The sequence below is a fragment of the Myotis yumanensis genome, unplaced genomic scaffold (genome assembly GCF_028538775.1).
Source record: "Myotis yumanensis isolate MYYU_CA2020_CCGP unplaced genomic scaffold, mMyoYum1.0.hap1 SCAF_15, whole genome shotgun sequence".
In the NCBI taxonomy this organism is placed as follows: Eukaryota; Metazoa; Chordata; class Mammalia; order Chiroptera; family Vespertilionidae; genus Myotis; species Myotis yumanensis.
Window position 1 is genome coordinate 44,223,736 of NW_027223766.1, and position 19,524 is coordinate 44,243,259.

Consider the following 19,524-nt stretch of genomic DNA (forward strand, 5'->3'; position numbering starts at 1 on the left):
CTCTGCCCTGACACGGGGCAATCATTCTCAGTAGCACCGTCCTGCCCCAGGAAAGGTTAATATTCTGCAGATGACGGTGGTGATACTGTTTGGTCAGGTGGTGGGCTCAAAACCAGTTCCCAGAACCAAATCAGCTAATGACTCCCCGTGCTGAGCTGTTGCAATCATCTCTTCCAGCTGTGCCCTGACCCTGGAATTCCCAGTTCAAGGGGTAAAGCTGGGGAGAGGGGTTTCTTCTCACAGCTTCAGCTCAAACACCTGTCAGGACTGGGGGCTCGGTAAAGAGGTATCTTTGGGCTGTGCAAAGCCAAGAACAGTTTTACTTTCTGGTCAGGTCTACTCTGAAGTTCAGACTTTTATTTCTGACAGTCTCCAGAATTCAGTTTGAACAGCCTTGGGTACCCAAGGGAGAGCCAGGGAAGGGACGATGACGAAGTGGAGTGCCATAAGTTATTTTTATTTGCCAGCGAAATGGCTGCAGCTTGGGGAAATGGGCCGTCTTGGGTAAGTTACATTAGTACTAAAATCGCAGGGGCCTAGGGTGGTTTAGCCAGCACGGTGCTGGAGACGGGAACAGAATGAATGGCTCCCGGAGAGCTCTTTCCAACCCTAACATTCTCTGTGTGTACAGGGTTCTGTTGTGAGAACCTGTGTTTTCAGGCAATCCAATTTTCACGTTCTTCGAAGCACTCTAGATCTCAGAGAATTCTTCTCTGGAGCTGGTTAAAGCCCATAGGGAGCCCTTAAACTTACTGAAAACACATGATCCTCCTATAAATGTCAGTTGGTAATGCTGGTGAGCCAGAGGCTAAACATGTGACGTAAACACGGGCTAAAAGAAATAAGAATTTTATTTATATTACCTAGGAAATATGATTGTGTTCACATTTCTTTTAGAAAAGAAAAGAAACACACTATCCAAGATTAACTTAGAAAAGGTTGACATGGCAAGTTACTGTCTATGTGTTTCATTTGATTCCTGCATGTTGAAGCAACATAATCAATAATTAGAAACAGTGGGACTCAAGGGCTCCACAATTAGATTTTGATTCCTTTAATAGAATGCATCGGTCACGTTTTTGTGTTACTAGTTTCATGTGTATTTCAATATTGCGCTGCAGAAGAGAAAGCTCCAACACAGCTGGCTGGCTTTGTGAAAGCAGCCTTCTCTGCCTTCTCAGTCTCTCTCTCTCTCTCTCTCTCTCTCTCTCTCTCTCTCTCTCTCTCTCTTTCTCTCAACCCCTCTCCCTCTGGTATGTCCCTGTCAGTCTACTCATTCCTACTACATTCCCACCCTTCCCCAGGCTCAAAAGTAAGAACTACACGGGAAACTCTTCCTTCAGTTGACCCTTGCTTTGGCACTGTTACATGCCAAATAAGAAGAAAGACATGTTTCTTGTTTTTGATGGAGCTGTTTTACCAGCCAAGACAGTGGTTTACTCCAATCCATTCTCTTGTCTGGGAAAACTACAGCAACTTCTTTAAGTCCCTTTCTAACAACAGACAGATGAGTTCATCTTCTTATAAGTACAGTGGTCAGGTTATTGCTTTTAAAAATACAGTACTTATTCTCTTAACCTGCAAAAAATAGGCTACTCTATACTCAATCCTAACTGAAATATTCACTCAATCCTAGGGCATGTCATATTAAAACATGATTAATCATTAATTCTCCTTTCTTTATAACCTACAGCAGTTTTGAATTTGAGACTATCCTCATGTGCTTTACTTGATCAAGCACTATTTACTAATACCAGTAAAGATTCTAAACACAATTTAGAAGTAATTTTTTTAAAACTGATTTCAGAGAGAGGACGGGAGAGAGAGAGAAACATCAATGATGAGAGAGAATCATCAATCGGCTGCCTCCTGCACACCCTCTATTGGGGATTGAGCCCACAACTTGGACATGTGCCTTGACCGCCCAGGAATCCAACCAGGACCTCCTGGTTCATAGGTTGATGCTCAACCACTGAACAACATCAGCCAGGCTAGAAGTAATTCTATTTTCTTAAGCATGCCTTTCCTTCTTCTCTCTCCAAGCCACAAGAGTCATGAAACATCATGAAAAACAATAACGCCCAAATATGAGTTTCAAGTCTCCTGGTCTACTCAAGTGGTTTCATGCCTTCTCTCTCCCCTAGCCTTTCATGCCTAACATGCTACACCCCTATCTAATATGTTAGGCTGTTGCACTTTATTCAATTTGTTTATTTTTTATACCTACCTTGCTCCTGAAAGAATTCAAGTATTCCTCTAAGAAAAATTCCTAATACCATATTTTATTTTTTTTAAATATATTTTTATTGATTTTAGAGAGGAAGAGAGAGATAGAGAGATAGAAACATCAATGATTAGAATCACTGATCAGCTGCCTCCTGCAAGCCCCCCACTGGGGATTGAGCCCGCAACCCAGGCATGTGCCCTTGGCCAAAATCGAACCTGGGACCCCTCAGTCCGCAGGCTGACACTCTATCCACTGAGCCAAACCAGCTAGGGCCTAATACCATATTTTAAAAGCATGTAAACTTTCAGAACTCAAGAAAATGCTCCAAAGGCAGGGATAAGGACCTCTCCCATATTTCCAGCTTAAATTATAGTGCTCAGCACATAGTAGGTGGTCAATAAATGTCTGAGGAAAAACAACACACCGGGAAAATTTGACAGGATTCCCCACAGCAACCTGAGGATATGTGAGCTCCAGCACATGCTGCCGGGGAGGAAAAAAGATGGATGCATCAGGGAGCTCTCATTATCGAGGAAAAGAAAGCATAGCACCAGCACCCTGAAAAAAGCAATAATTTTTCCAGCGTTCAGTTCTAAGAGGAATTATTACGTGGCTCTTTATATAAGGAACATTGAACTACATAATGGACAAAGTCTCCAATAACAGTTTTACAGAATAGGCAGAAACACATTTTTCTAAACACTATTTTCCAAATATTGATCCTCAATTAAAGCCAAAAGCAAAATATTACATCATATTTTAGTAAAGGTGTTTGTTTTGTTCGGGGAGTAAAGTGTATTTATTCAATAGTTATTGAGATAGAAACAGAGGAATAGGGTGACCGTTCATCCCTGCTTCCCCTGGGCAGTGCTAGTTTATACCCTTTGTCTTAGGTATGGTCATTAAGGGTACCTCCTTCCTCTCATAAAAGTTTCCTGGTTTTAGTAGTAAATCCTACTGCCAATCTACCTATGAAGGAATTTGTATATAAAGATGACTAAGATAGGACTGGTTCTTTATGAAAGGGCAGAGTTTAACAGCAGAGGTCATAACTGGCTGTTAGATTAAATGTGATACATTTTATGAAAGAGATATGTTAAAGGAACAGGGGGCAGCAACTACTGGAAAAGTTGGGGAGAGATTGATAGAGGAGGTAACGTGTGGCCTGAGTGAAGGCCCTTGATCGGAAGTTCTCATTTTCTTTAGCCGGTTTTCTCATCTACCTGATCTCCAGATGTTGGGGTGGTCATAAACAGTCTACAGGCTGCTTTGTTCTCTGTCCACACTTGCTCTGTTGGTGCTCTCATCAGATTTATGGTTTTAAATATTATATAGAGAGATGAGTTCTAATTCCTATTTTCATGCCTATCACCTGAACTCCAGACTCCCATCCAATAGCAAATAAGCATCTCTACTAACGTGGCTAATAATGTATTGGTCTCCTACTTCTGCTATTACAAATGGCCACAAATTTAGTGGCTTAAAACAGCACAGGTTTATTCTCTTACAGTTCTGGAGTTCCTAAGTCTGAAATGGGTCTTCAGGGCTAAGATCAAGGTGCTGGCAAGGCTAGTTCCTCCTGGAGGCTCAATGGGAGAATCTGGTTCCTTGCCTTTTCCACCTTCTAGAAGCTTCCCCCACTCTGTGACTCACAAATCCTCATCAATTTCCTTTTCTCCTCCAGTTTCAGTCATCACATCGCCTTCTGGCACCTTTGATCTTGCCTCTCTCTTATAAGGAGGGTCCAGATCAGTAAACAGCAAACCCATCCTTCTGATTGTTGAATCTAAACTTCTGACAGTCCCCATTTTTTTTTTTATTTCTCTCTTGCTCTCACTTCCCAAATGCAATCTTTCAGAAAATCTAGTTGTCTTGAACAAAATAGACATTACTCTCCAACAATGTCTCACTAGCTCCACTTTTTTTACCTGGTCCAAGCCACGCTCATCCCTCACCTGGAGTATTTCAATAGCTTCCTAACTGTCTCCCTGTTTCAACCGTTGTCATACTTCAGCCTATTCTCTACACAGAAGCTATAGTAATCATGTTAAAAAAAACCACATACACCACTAAGTCAAATGATGCTATTTACTAGTAGACCCTCTACACTGTTTTCATCTCACTTGGGCAAGAAGGCAAAGTCCTTATATTCACCTTTAAGTCTGTAGATGTAGGGCCTGACCTTCCATAGCTTCTCTGACCTCATTTCTTACTAATCTCAACTTCACTTTCACTGTTCCAGCTGCCTTAGTTCCTCAATAATGCTTGGGTTTTGGAGCTTTTGTCCTTGCTACTTCTTCTGACTGTTACATCCTTCCTCTGGATATCTCTCATTTCCTCCAGGGCTCTGCTGAAATGCCCTCTTAGGAAAGTCTTCCTGATCACCTTAAATAAAAGTCCTCTCCCAAAACTCCTGATGGCACTCCCTAAGTTTCATGTTCTGTTTTATTTTTCTCCTTTGTATCAATAACAAGTGTTTATTTTTATTGTCTGTTTCCCCTTGGAAGAATGTATTATCCCTAATGATAGGGACTTTCCTGTTGTGTTTACTGCTCGTAATAGATAATTTAATGGCTATAAACCCTCCCTTCCCTGTACGTATGCCATTTTGCAATGTGAATTTGCAACTCCTTTCACCAAGTGGTATAATCTCTTTCTCTAGCCTCTGAATCAGGCTGGTCTGTGACTTTCTTTGACCAATAGACTCTGGCAGAAGTGACACACCTGATTTCAGAGCATGGGCCACATGCTATCACCTTGACTTTTTAATGCCTTAAGACTGGTATGTAAGAAGCCTGGACTAGCCTTCTTGAGGTTGAGGTCCACATGGAGAGAGAAGTCCAGCTGACAGCAAGCCCCACTTCCATACATATAAGTGCAACCAACTTTAACATTCTAGCTGAGCCAAGCTGCTCTATGACCACAGCTTGAGTGACCAAGATAACATACAGAATGCCCAGTTCAATTTGAAGTTGAGATACATACTTTCTTAGTATGACTATATTCTATGTGGCATTTAGTAGATGTATGCTCCCTACTAACAGGAAATTTCATAATAACAGGGTGCCTGGAACAGCACAAAGAACATATAACGGGTGCTCAATGAATATCTGTTGAATGAGTGAACATTCTATATTATTGATTCAAAGGCGATTTATATGTTTGTCTATAACCTGGATATGTGGGAAAGTTGGAATTTTATCATTTAAAAAATTAATGGGTCTTGCCAAAACTGGTTTGGCTCAGTGGATAGAGCGTTGGCCTGCGGACTGAAGGGTCCCAGGTTCGATTCCGGTCAAGGGCATGTACCTGGGTTGCGGGCACATCCCCAGTGGGAGATGTGCAGGAGGCAGCTGATCGATGTTTCTCTCTCATCGATGTTTCTAACTCTCTATCTCTCTCCCTTCCTCTCTGTAAAAAATCAATAAAATATATTAAAAAAAATTAATGGGTCTGATTTGTAATCTTCCTCATGTGTTGGATCATGCCTACTCTGATGAAGTGGGTTGAAGCTCATGCACGAGCAAAGCCAAAACCATTCTCAACAAGCACCTTAGTATCTGCTGCAATGCCTGAGTACTTGCTCAGTTGAGTTCCCAGAATTCTTCACCAAAAGAATAAAATAAAATAAAAGCTTGGCCAGGAAGAATCTGATTATCTGGTTTTATAATGAAAGAAGCCTCAAGCTGTCTTAGGATGGGACAGAGAAGGCCTGTGAAGAATACTGGCCCTGGGGACAACAGGATTTCCAAGATGAAGAAATAGGACCTCTAAGGGCACTATATCCCCTGGAGAGTAAAAACAGCAATCCCAGTGTTGACAGCAGAGAAGCTGAACTCCCACCAGACAGTGGGCAGAGGTGATGAGAGAACAGAAAGTATTATTATCCACACAGATGGTGTATTTATGTGGAGAAAACCCCATGCCCAGGGCTACTTGTAGACTTCTCCCCTGAATTCCAAATTCCTTTACCAAGTTGTCTACTTGACCTCTACATGTATCTCATTGAACTTGTTCAAAACTGAGCTCCTGATCACTGCCTCAACCCCCTTCTCAACTCCTCCCATTTTAGTTTTTCAAGCCCCAAAATGCGGGATCACACCTGACTCCTCTCTTTCTCTCACACTCTATATACAACTCACTATCAGATCCTGTTTTGTTTTGTTTTTTTGTTTTTTAAATATATTTTATTGATTTTTTACAGAGAGGAAGGGAGAGAGATAGAGAGTTAGAAACATCGATGAGAGAGAAACATCGATCAGCTGTCTCTTGCACATCTCCCACTGGGGATGTGCCCGCAAGCCAGGTACATGCCCTTGACTGGAATCGAACCCGGGACCCTTCAGTCCGCAGGCCGACGCTCTATCCACTGAGCCAAACCGGTTTCGGCTCCTGTTGGCTCTTTTAAAAAAATACTTATCTGGAATCTGACAACTTCTCACTCCTTCCATTGCTATCATCCGGGTTCAAGATACCATCATCTCTCACTTGGATTATTTTCAGACCTATTCCCCTTCCAGTCTATCCTCAAATTGGCTTCCAAAGTGATCATTTTAGAATGTTAATTCAGATCATGTTAGTCCTCTGCTCAAAAGCCTCCAATAGTTCCAATCGCACTCAGAGAAGATGGCCCACGAGGCCTGACATGATCTGGGTTCCTTTCTATTGATGATCTCTTGTCCTACTACTTTCCCTCCATGGCCCCACTTCAAGCACATTCTTGCTCTTTCCTGAATGCCAGGTGTGCAACAAACTCTTCACTTTGCCTAAAGTGCTCTCTTCCACACATCCATGTAACTAACTTCTTTATCTTCTTCAGGTCAAACATTAGCACCCCAATGAAGTCTTGCTTGCTCCCATTCAACAAAAATTCAAAGCACTCCCTTCCCACATACCCTATCTCTCTTCCCTGTCTTACTTTTTTCTCAGTTGCTCTGCTCAGCCAACATACCATTTAACTTACTTTTCTAACTTATCAGTCTTGATGCACTAGAATGAAAGCAAGATAAGAGCAGAGTTTAAAACAGTGCCTAGAACTTAGAAGGCTCTCCCAAAACATGTGCTGAGTGAGTAAATAAATATGTGGACTTAAGTATTTAAAGACATATGTGTGTACATATACATATATGTAAACCATGCAAGCATAGATCTAGACCAGGGGTGGGCAAACTTTTTGACTCGAGGGCCACAATGGGTTCTTAAACTGGACCGGAGGGCCGGAACAAAAGCATGGATGGAGTGTCTGTGTGAACTAATATAAATTCAAAGTAAACATCATTACATAAAAGGGTATGGTCTTTTTTTTTTTTAGTTTTATTCATTTCAAACGAGCCGGATCCGGCCCGCAGGCCGTAGTTTGCCCACAGCTGATCTAGACACTATTTTGGATGATGGTGGTGGTGGTGGTGGTGAAAATGATGATGATGATGATGTGGTTGCCAGTGTTGGTGATAAGGCAACATAGGTTTTTCAAAATCTGCTCTAAAAAAAATCTTCTCAAGAAAGCATAGCATTCAACAACTAGTGTTGTAAGCTGAATATTTTTTGTATAATCTGTAAAGCTTTTAAAAATACAACATCCATTATAAACGCTAAAAATAAATACTTCCAAGAAGACTATATGGAATGACAACAATAAAAATGGCTTTCAATTACCTAAATACAAATAAAACTTACACGGTTCCTCAATAATGGAAAAAGATGATACTCTTATTCTGGTAGCGAGGCAAAATTGTCTCCTTCTCAGGTGAAAACAGCGCTGAATGCATCCCTGGCACAGCCTGCCATCATCATTTTCCCATCACAGATGAGAGCCCTTACTTAACATGCAAAACATGCCAAAGTAAAATGGCCATCGTAGGAGAACTGCAGTGGGCATTTAAATCAAAGTTTTAAAATATAAAATGGATTTTTAAAAACCTCAAGGTTTGTTTTGCTACAGTTAGTACAACATGCAGCTAATAATACATGGTGTGATCAGTAAGACTCAATTACAGAAACTAATAAATGTATCCCGGGACTACTTAGAGCTTCAGCAATTGCTTCCCATACTTTGTAAGTTTTAAAGCAGTCGGACAAAATGAAGGAAAATCATAAACAGATGAGGCAATTTAGCTTTGAGAAGAGGTAAGATAACTTAATAGGTATAGTTTAGAAAGGAGGCTAAGGAATTTAGCAATTACAGAAAAAAAATCCAAATAGGTACCAGTATTAAGCTAAGGGAGGTGTACAAAAACAATTTCCCTCGTCTGAGAACAGTCATCAGCAGCAGCAGTCACCTACAGGTAGAAGGAGAAAACAGCAACAGTAGGAAATGGCAGCAAACACGATGGCACTAAGGATCACTCTGTGAAACCACCGAGGGCCACTCAGGGGAGACTGAACACTGCAAATGCTCCAGGCAAGTTGAACAGAAGCAGTTAGTCAGGTGCACAGACCTCTCCCCAAGTCTCTCTGTGGATATCTGCATTCTTCATCCAGGGTTTCCCTGCTGTTGGAAGGAGGTGCAGGAGATTGGGGCAATAGTGCTGGGGGGCGGGGTGTGACTCTCTGAGTGGGATGGATACAGAAATTTCCACTTCAGCAGCGACTGCCACTGGGGAGCTAGAGGAGATGATGCGCATGTGCTGATGCTGTTTGACACACTTCTTGGCTATTAGGTGGAAGTTACTAGGCAGGTTATGTAAGTACTCTGGGCCTCAGTTACTCATTTGAAAGATGGGGCAATAATAATAATTTTGCAGGTTAACTCTAAGGCAGGAGTTCTTTTTTAAAATCTTTAAAAAATATTTTTTACTGATTTCAGAGAGGAAGGGAGAGGGAGAGAGAGATGGAAACATCAATGATGAGAGAGAATCATTGATCGGCTGCCTCCTGCACCCCCCACACGGGGGATCGAGCCCGCAACCCAGGCGTGTGTCCTGACCTGGAATCGAACTGTGACCTCCTAGGTTCTATCACAGGTGGATGCTCAACCCTTGAGCCACACTGGCAGGGCTAAGGCGGGAGTTCCTAATCTGGCATCCCTTAGGGGTTCATTAAGCTCTAAATAAAATTTAGATACAATGTCAATGTGAAAGTCCACAATTGCTGGCCCCTGTGGAGACAGTGCTAATTTATTACTCCGCACGTGTCACGTCCATATAATGGAATAATTAGCTGGGAAATTATATACGCATCCTCAATATTTATGTACAGTGGGAGTGTCAGTGTAATTAGGCATTCACTGCAGTTTTAGAGAATTGAACATAGAAGTGTTGTGTACAAGTGAGTGTTTTTACTTCTGTTCATTTGCTCCGTCCTTGTCTTGGTGATTTAGAAAAAGATGTTTAAATAGAGCCTTTCCGTGGGAGCCCTCGCTGCAGTGTGCAGGTAATTGCCTAAAAGACGGGAAGATAAAAATCACACATGTGGGCAAAGGCTTTCTGGCAAGCTCTCATGGAAGCCAATAGGCTTCGTGCCCTATGTTCCAACTATTTGTTATACTCTTGATTATGTTCACTTTCATTTTTCTTTTCATTTCTGTTGTCTTAGGCGTTGGCAAGCTGAACTACCCAAGAGGGGCCGCTCCTGAGCACAGCCACTGTTCGCCGAAGAAGCGCAAACCCCAGTCCATTTTGGCAGGCACAATTTTCCAACAGTCAGAAAACAGTTGGCCAGTTCACCTACTTACAAATTGAGCTCTCAGTTATGCAGAACAGAGTAACATGTTAAAGGTTATAAACTGCTTTATCTCTGACCAAGGAAAGAATAAATTAGAGTCCCCTTTTGTAAAAATATAAAACAAGCAAACAGAAAACAACAGAAAAAGTGTTGAATTATTTGTTCTTTGCGTTTAGTTTGCAAATAGTGTTTAAATGTCTCTTCTGCAATTCTCAATCCATCCTGGTGCCCCCTAATTCACCCACCCTTCCTTAGTGCTCTCACACAGAAACAACGAAGGCAGGTAGGATTAAGGTTCACCGTGGGAACTCACAGCTACCTGCTTCTGTAACGGTTCCTCCTGTATTCTAAGCTGCACCCTTAAAGACATAACTAAATGGATATGGCCTGGGATATGTTATCTTGTCTGATAATGCTAAAAAATATATTGACGCAAATGAAATCTTTAAAAATAGCACAAGCAGGGATCCATCCTGTGGTCTCCCTGTCCCTGGTGTAGCAGGCACAGTTACCCTGGCAAAAGGAAGCTGGACTTGATTTGTGGAGGGTCCTGATATATTTTCCGAGGTGTCTAAGCTTTACACATGTAGGAAAACTGTAAGCAGGTAAATACATATACTATACACTCTAAAGGTTAGCATCCCACTACCTGCTACAAACCTCTTCCACCAAAAGGCGTGACTGTGAGATTGGGAAAGGCTTCAGAAGACAGTTCTCTCAACTTCTTCCCAATAAGTATTTAAAACAGGAGTCAACAAACAAAGTCAGAGTGCCAAGTCTCTCCCCCTCCTCCCTTTCTCCTCCCCTTTTGCCTCTCCCTGCTCCTCCTCCTCCTCTCACTCTTCCCTGCCCCCTTTATCCTCCCTCTCTCCATCCCCCTCAGGTTTTATTGGAAAATAGCCTAGCTCGTTTGTCTAGTATTGTCTGACTCATTTTCCACTACCATGGCAGAGGTCAGTAGAGGGACCATACGGCCTGAAATCCTAACGTATTTACCATCTGGACCTTTCTTTAAAAAGTGTGCCAACCCCTGGTTTAGAAGATGGCGGGAAGAAAACAGTCCCAAGGAAATGAACATAGGGCAGGTGACTCAAAAGTGGTTTGCTGACTCGGTAACTTAGTAAGGCCAGAGTGATGTGATGGGACAATTTAGGCCCAAAGGCTTGGACCCATATAGGTCACGTGTGAGCCTAATGCATGGCACCTCAACTCAGATTTGGGTCTCCTGTGTGCCAACCTGGCTTCCTTAGAAAGCCCATGCATGCTATGGGATCCTTCTGCATCAGATCAGGACTGGGTTGGCACAGCAGGCATGGAGACAAGCCATTTGTGCCCCGTAGGCAACCTCTAGTAAGCTGGTCAAAGAGGCTGGCCATGAACTGACATCCTTCTTCATGGTTTCAGGATGGAGAATAAATGAGACGAGATGCTAAATACAAAAATCCACAGTAAACCTCAGTGCTTTGGCACAGTGTTCTCAGAACCAACCTCGAAAGCCAGTTGCCTTACTTGGGATAGTAATGGTGTTCTTTAGGTGTACTGGGCTGCAACCAAATGCTCAAGCCAAATGCCACTGTGAGCTGAAGCTATAGGGAGTTGATAAGTATGTTCCACAACTATAGGAAAGGCCCTAGGAACATGGAAAGAGTCCATTCTAGTTCTCACAGCTTGTCTTTTTATTTTGAACTATTTCTTTTCTTTTCTTTGAAAAAAAAAAAAAGAATGAAAACTAGTTAAGGAGGACCCTTCTAAAGAGAGGCAAAGGAAAGACATGAGTCGAAGACTACGCTTGTTCATTCGGAAGGTGGCATACTATGCCTTCCTAACATAAAGTGATATCTCTTCCCAGGCTGACATGCATCTCTATTTAGATATCCTACACACAAACAATTCAGAAGTCCCTTATTCATAATTGAATTCTACACAGGAGAAAGCAAGCAAATGCAAAACGGGCCTTTTAAAAAAATAATAAATCCACAAATTCTAATAAGACCCCAAAGAGCTCCCAGGTGTGCTATAGAAATTATGAGAGTGTTGGAACTATAAGGGGCTCCAGACCAAGAACGCACTGAGATAAATAAAATTTAATCCAATTTGTGCTGTGTTTTACAGACTAATGCAAATATCTAGGCACTGACAGGAAAACACAGGATGCATAAAAGCCCAGCAGTAATGATTGAGACAATAACCTCTGATTAGTACGTCTATATTGCATGGAACATTAACAATATAAGGCAGGCCGCTCTGGAGACGTAGTCCAGACACATTTATGCTGAATGCGTATATCAGGGCTATTATTTTTACAACCGGAGCTGCAGATGAGTACAAAACTGTTCTCGCTCTAGCAGTGTCACCGTAGCTAAATTAACATGGACAGAGGCAGTGGGCCGGTGAAGTAAAATCTAAGGAAGCCATCTGCCCAGATAACGTGAAGAAGTCGTACAAGCATTTCTAACCTATTCCTTTATTTTGGAGTGAAACGTGAACCTAATGTGGGCTGGAGAGTTGGCAAGAAGTTCACTACTAAAAGAAGCTAGCATTTTTGTATATTTACATAAGAGAAATATTGTTCCTCAGCATTGCCTCGCGAGAAATTCTGACAAAATATCATACATACTCTTTTTAACGTTTTCTGATTTAGACTTGGCTAGGATAAACTGATGTGTTTAGAGTGATCATATATCCCATCCCTCATTTAATAATGCCTATTTAAAATATTGCCCTTATTAATGACTACCAGAACACAGCAGTGTTCATAGTCCCTGTAATTCAATTGCCAGTAGTTTGTGCAATACATCAGGAAAAGGTTAAAATATTTTTCATGCCAGATAGAACATATCAATCTATTTTATTTGATTATCTTGTGTAATGATGCTTTCTCCAGGCCAGATTACCTTACTCATTATAATTATGCCAGATCATATTTTTGCTTAAAATGGAAAAGATTAAAAAACGTCCGCAATCCAGTGGAAACTATTCTAGGATGTTTTCCCCCCCCTTTATATATTTCAGGACATGAGAAATTACATCCTGTTCTCCTTCAAGGGTAGAGAAGAAAGTAGAAAAGAAAGAAACATTGTTCCCATGAGAAGGAGATTAGGCAAATGGCATCTGGACTACACTCATTTTCTTCACTGATTTGAAAATTCAATAAGATAACTTGTAATATTTTTTAATTCCAAAGTTAAATTCCACTTCTATAAGTCAAGTCCTAAAAATCACTAGAGGACAATGATATCCTCCTATATGTGGTGACATTTCCTTCATAGCGAATGCAAGCTGAATTTAACCAATAAAGACGTAAAGACGTTCACATTTTTGTAAAATAATTTCTTGAAGAAAGAACAACACAAAGGCAGTTTTCACACACACACACACACACACACACACACACACACCCTTTCTAGGGTCACCCCTTTTTAAGGCCCCTTCTGGGGATCATTCCCTCCTCAGGCCTTCATTGGGCTCAAGGAAGTTCCTGCAGAGCCATCATGTGAAGTCTATGTCCCAGCACGTCCACTGTGGTTACGAGCTGGATGGCATTTCTACGTCCTGCTCCTTCCAGGTGTTCCTCCAAATTGAAATAAGGTCACTCTGACCATTAACAGGAAGAAACCTCATGCAGGAAGAAAAGGCCGTTGGTCTTCCTTAAATCATAAGGCAGGGCACAGAATGAAGGTGGTAGTCTTAAGGCAAGGAAGCAGGAAAGGGAAAAGAAAGATGATGTTAGCAGTGGAGGAATCTTTTTCAGAACTGTACCTTGAAAAATATGAAAGGGTTACTTCCACAAGAATGGCCAGAAAGAAACACTCTAACTGTACGGCATATTGGGAGGGATGGGGAGCACCAGGGACTCTCAGATGCTGCAGGGGGAAGGTAGGAGGGGACGGTCTCCCTTCTCTTTGGAAGTTTCTAACAAAGTTAGACATATACCAGCAATTGAAAAAAAAAAAAAGAATTGCATACGTCCACCAAAATATTTGTATAAATATGTCCAGAACAGCCTTATTCATAATAGTTCAAACTGGAAACAACCCAAATGCCATCAACAGGAGAATGGACAAAATAGTTGTGTTACATGCATACAACACAAATCTACTCCACAGTAGAAAGCAATAAACCACTGTTAATACAACATGATGAATCCCCAAAATCATGCTCTTCAGTCTGACTTCTGTATGGTACATACTATATGGTACATACTGTATGGCTTCATTTATATGAAGTTCAAGAACAGGCGAGACCAATCTGTGGTGATAAAAGTCAGCCTACTAGTTACTTGTGGTGGGTCCACAGGTTGATCTGATAGGGAAACTTCTAGGTAACAGGAGCACTCTGTGGTTACATGGGGTATACATTTAACAATTCTCCAGGACAACAGAGGGAACTGCTACCTGCGCTGTATTCCATGTGAAAAGCCCAGCAGCCGGGCTGCTCTTACCTTGTGTGACTGATAATAGTGGAAAGCACCGACTCCGCCCTGTTCCTCTGCAGTCCAGAGCACCAAACGGAGAGTCCTCTTTGGACGCAGCCCTGAGGAAAATAATAAAACACGCGATCCCTCAGTTGACTTGAACATTTTTTTTTTAGTGGCAAGGCCTCTCATCTGCATCCTGGAGGCAGATAGGAGCCAGAGGCACGCGCATCCCTCTCGCTGGTGTGGCGGCCTGACTCCGAGTGTGACTGGCACAGGGAAGGAGCACCCGCAGGGCTGGTCTCCAGGCAGGTGAAGGTAGAAAGGGGTGAGCAACGGCTGCCTGCAGGCCAGGAAGCCAGAGCCCCTAATCATATCTTTAACTGGACATCCTGCCCCGCAAGACCCAGTGTTCCGTGGTGGTAGATCACATACAGATGCAGTGAGGAGGACTTTGGGCAGTTCATGGGGCTTCCAGCAATTAAGTGAAACCAACCCAATCTATTTCAAGATAAGGTGTGTAGGGAATTGCTTCTTAGCCTATACCCACATGTCAGCTAGCTGCCCACGCTATTCTCGGCAGTGTAATCACTGCCAAGCAGAGGCACCATTTATGTTTACCCACATTTTCCTCTCCAGCGTGGAACTATGAGGTCATTCACATAAGGTCAATGAAGATGAATTGAATGAGGAAAACATTCTGCTCACCTTCCTGCTACGTAAACAACCTGGTAGCAATTTCATTGACTCGGGAAATACACATTTGTATCTTGGAGCTGTTAAAGTTACTGACATGTAGAAGCATTTTTGAGGGACAATGTCTGCTCAGGAAAAGCTAACTACAAGGAAGCTCTCTTTCTCAGTCTTGAAAACAATACACTAAAATCCCACTTCGCGACCAAGAATTAAAACCTGGCCTGATTCAGCCCTCACAATGTTTCAGAGAAGTAGCACAGGCAGGAAAACAGGAAGCTGGGCTTGAAATCTTATTAAGAGGATCCACCCTCCTGCCTCACCACGGGGGAGCCCTAGGGAAAGACTTTGAGTGGCTCTGAGCTGGACGCACTGCAAATCCCAAGTACATCCCCCCGGCACCTGGCCTTCCCTGGCCTTCAAGGCCGCAGCTGCTTGACTGCAGCCGGGTGATAAGTGCTCCCGGGGAGCAGAGCGCTGCCCTGCCTCCTCCAGCACCAACAATGCTCTCCTGTTATAAGCCCAGGGCGAAGGAGCGGAAAAGGAGCTACGTTTGTCACCAAATTGAATATCATGGTGAAGCCACTTTACACCTGAGAATTTTAACATAATTAGAAAAGCACAGGTTTAGGACGCAGGCTGACCAGAGTTCCAATGAAAGCCTGGGCAAGCCGTTTCCGCGTCCAGTTGCTCAGCAAATCCCACTGGTGTTTTCTTCTAAGGCTACCTAGAACCCAACTCCTCGCTCTGCCAGGACTCTGGTCCGAGCCCCACCCTTTTTCGCCTGGATTGTTGCAGTCGCTCCTAACTGGCCCCCCTGCCAGGGTCCTCGCCTCTCTGCAGGTGACGCTCCACACTGCAGCCAGGAGGACTTTTTTTTTTTTTTTTTTTTTTTTTTTTCTGGGAACTAAAACTGTTTTTTTTTTTTTTTTTTTTTAAATTAAATCTTTATTGTTCAGATTATTACATTTGTTCCTCTTTTTTCCCCCCATAACTCCCCTCCTTCCAGCTCCCACCCCACCCTCCACCCTCACTCCCCACCCACTGTGTTCATCCATAGGTGCATGATTTTTGTCCAGTCACTTCCCGCATCTCCCACACCCCTTTTTCCCCCAAGAATAGTCAGTCTATTCCCTTTCTATGTCCCTGATTCTATTATAATCACCAGTTCATTCTGTACATCAGGTTATTTATTCACTTGATTCTTAGATTCATTTGTTGATAGATGCATGTTTGTTGTTCATAATTTGTATCTTTACCTTTTTCTTCTTCTTCCTCTTCTTAAAGGATACCTTTCAGCATTTCATATAATACTGGTTTGGCGGTGATGAACTCCTTTAGCTTTTCCTTATCTGTGAAGCTCTTTATCTGACCTTCAATTCTGAATGATAGCTTTGCTGGATAAAGTAATCTTGGTTGTAGGTTCTTGGTATTCAGCACTTTGAATATTTCTTGCCATTCCCTTCTGGCCTGCAAAGTTTCTGTTGAGAAATCAGCTGACAGTCGTATGGGTATTCCCTTGTAGGTAATTGAGCCTCTTTCTCTTGCTGCTTTTAAGATTTTCTCTTTGTCTTTTGCTCATGGCATTTTAATGATGATGTGTCTTGGTGTGGTCCTCTTTGGATTCCTTTTGTTTGGGGTTCTCTGCGCTTCTTGGACCTGTAAGTCCATTTCTTTCACCAGGTGGGGGAAGTTTTCTGCCATTATTTCTTGAAATAGGTTTTCAATATCTTGCTGTCTCTCATCTTCTGGGACTCCAATGACTCTGATATTAGACCGCTTAAAAGTGTCCCTGAGGCTCCTTACACTATCTTCACACTTTCGGATTCTTTTTTCATTTTGCTTTTCCAATTGGGTGTTTTTTGTCGAATCTTTGGTTTGATTATTGTACTCCTCTGGTCTGCTATTGGGTATAATATTCTTTATTTCAGTCCGTGTATGCTTACTTTCTAATTTCTTTATCGTAGCATCGAGGGTCTCATTAGTTTTCGTGAGGCTCTGCACAAATTTATGGCAAGCCCTCAAAATTGCGATTCTTAGCTCCATATCCTCCATTTCTGTCATGTTTTTTTGTCTCCGCATCTTTTATGCTTTCTTGGTGCACCCCCTTGTGGTCTCTGTGTGCAGTCTTGTTCTAGCCAAGCCTTAATTGTTGTAGTTAACACTAGAGGGGTTTGACCACCAGGCCGGCTGGCTGTGGAAATCAGCTGTGTGGAAAACGTCTGCCTTCTGGGGAGGCGCTAATCCAGCCTTTGCCTGAGGCGATCAGCAAATGGCTGTGCGCAGGTTTTGGGCGGGGCGGGCTCAACAGGGCGGGCGGAGGGAGCAGTTATGGCCACGCTCAGTCCCGTTCCCAGAGGCTCTGCTTCTCAGAACCCCGGCAGCCGCTGCAAACCTCGGAGAGAAAGCTGCCCTCAGGTTCCAACTGATGCCGGATAATCCCGCTTCTCCCGTTTGAGTCTGGGTCCCTAGGGACTCGCCCGGATCTGGAGCCCAGAGTCTGAGACTCACTCCCGACAGAAAACGACAACCGCGCCCTCAGCCACCAGCCCGCTTTGCGCGCGCACCTCGGTACCTTTGTATTTTCCACACTGCGCCGCCTCTGAGCCTCGATTTGCTGTTCTCTTTCCTTCTAGTTGTAGAGTCTCTCTTCAGCCAGCCTTCCTGTGGTTCTGGGTGATGTCCGTTCAGTCTTTTAGTTGTATTTTTGAAATGGTTGTTTGCGGCAGTGGTCTCCGGTGTTTACCTACGCCGCCATCTTGGTCTCCCTCTGGGAACTCAGGAGGACTTCTTTAAACTTAAACCAGATCACCTCCTTTCTCTGCTCAAGAACCTCAGTAGCCAGACTGTAAGCTCCTAGGAGGCAGGGGTTTATGTTTTCTGATTCGCTGTGATGCCCCCCAGTGCCTACAGTGCTGGGCACACATTAGGTGCCCCATTGATAGTTGGTGAATGAAGAAATGAATCCAAAACTTGGCGTTCAACTTAGAATAAAATTCAAAGCCCTCCACCACGTTTCCAGCCACATCTCCTAAAACTCCTCCGCTAGTTCACTCCCAGGCAAGCTTATGGTTACGAAAGGCAGGCAGGTCTGGTGAGCTCTGCTATCGTTAGGCACCTGTCATGTCACCACTGGAAATTGATCTAGCCGAACTTCTGCTTCCTCGTCTGAAAAGAGGAGAGAATATTCTAGGCCTATGCCATCACGATTTCACAGGGTGGCTGTGAGGATTAAATGAGATGAGCGTGTACGTAAGACTATCCTGTGCCTGGCATGTAATAGACATTTGATAAATGAATTAATAAATCTACATAATGGATATCCAAGCACAGAGCACACACTTTTACCCACAGGGAGAAGGGGAATCTAAATACTCAGAGAGGACGTCTGCCAAAGGCATTCAAATGCCTGCTGAAAAAGAGCCCTAAGTTGCCCATTGCCTGCTCCAGTCAAACCACCTGCTCACCACATTCACGGCGCAATCTTAAACTGTTGGAGGAAGAAAGCTAATCAGTGTATCTAAAGATCATAATTGGTTTGTCTAAAATAAGTGTGTTTAATGTCAATTTAATTCAAATGACACTTGGCTTGCAACATAGAAAAATATTGGGCAGAATAAAATACAGTAAATGAAAATTCTGAACATTTTCCAGATCCTTAAAAAGGGGGAAAATGTTACCTTCTCTTTACATATCTCTGTGCCTATCAGCAAAACAGTTACCAAGTCATTAAAATGGTGAAATTCTCTAAATCAGCCGTCGCCAACTGGTGGTCCGTGAGGTCCAAAAGATTGGCGACCGCTGCTCTAAATAAAGACCAAGAGGCCGTTAGCACAGGTTTAAAAAAAAAAATCATTTTTAAAAAGAAAATGCCATGAATATCCCTAAAGATTTGGTGTTCCACTTGAAAAGCATATCATACAAAATTAGTCCCCTTCACACTTCAAATCAGCCAGATGACCAATGATGTTCCACTAAAATGATAAAGAAGTCGCCCATTTGAAGCAAGGAATGCTACAGCTCCCAAACTACAGCGTAGCTGTGGGTGCATGGCTGGCCCTGGAAAGACAAACAGCGCCACCTTCAAGCCCTTGAGAAGCTCAGGACCCATCAGCAGGAACACCAGCACTGACACCACATTCAAGGTGAAAGAGGTTAGGAAACCAGTGGTTAAGCAAAAGCCTGAGTAGGCCCCCAGATCTCTCTCCACTTCAACATTCTCCTTGTCCCTACACCAAAAAGGAATACCTGGGACTTCATTCAATGCCTAGACCAGTGATGGCAAACCTATGACACGCGTGTCAGAGGTGATACGCGAACTCATTTTTTTGGTTGATTTTTCTTTGTTAAATGGCATTTAAATATATAAAATAAATATCAAAAATATAAGTCTTTGTTTTTTTTTTTTTTTTTAAATATATTTTATTGATTTTTTACAGAGAGGAAGGGAGAGAGATAGAGAGTTAGAAACATCGATGAGAGAGAAACATCGACCAGCTGCCTCCTGCACATCTCCCACTGGAGATGT

At 42.8% G+C, this 19,524-nt stretch overlaps 1 protein-coding gene across 2 annotated transcripts in view; it reads right to left on the reverse strand.

The window, feature by feature from the left end:
* Positions 1 to 19,524, reverse strand: part of CPQ (carboxypeptidase Q) — a 341,853-nt gene that overhangs the window by 73,625 nt on the left and 248,704 nt on the right. For both annotated transcript variants that reach the window (XM_070392147.1, XM_070392148.1), the window contains one exon: positions 14,331 to 14,422. In XM_070392147.1, the coding sequence (XP_070248248.1) occupies positions 14,331 to 14,422 (92 nt within the window). The remainder of the gene's footprint in view (positions 1 to 14,330; positions 14,423 to 19,524) is intronic.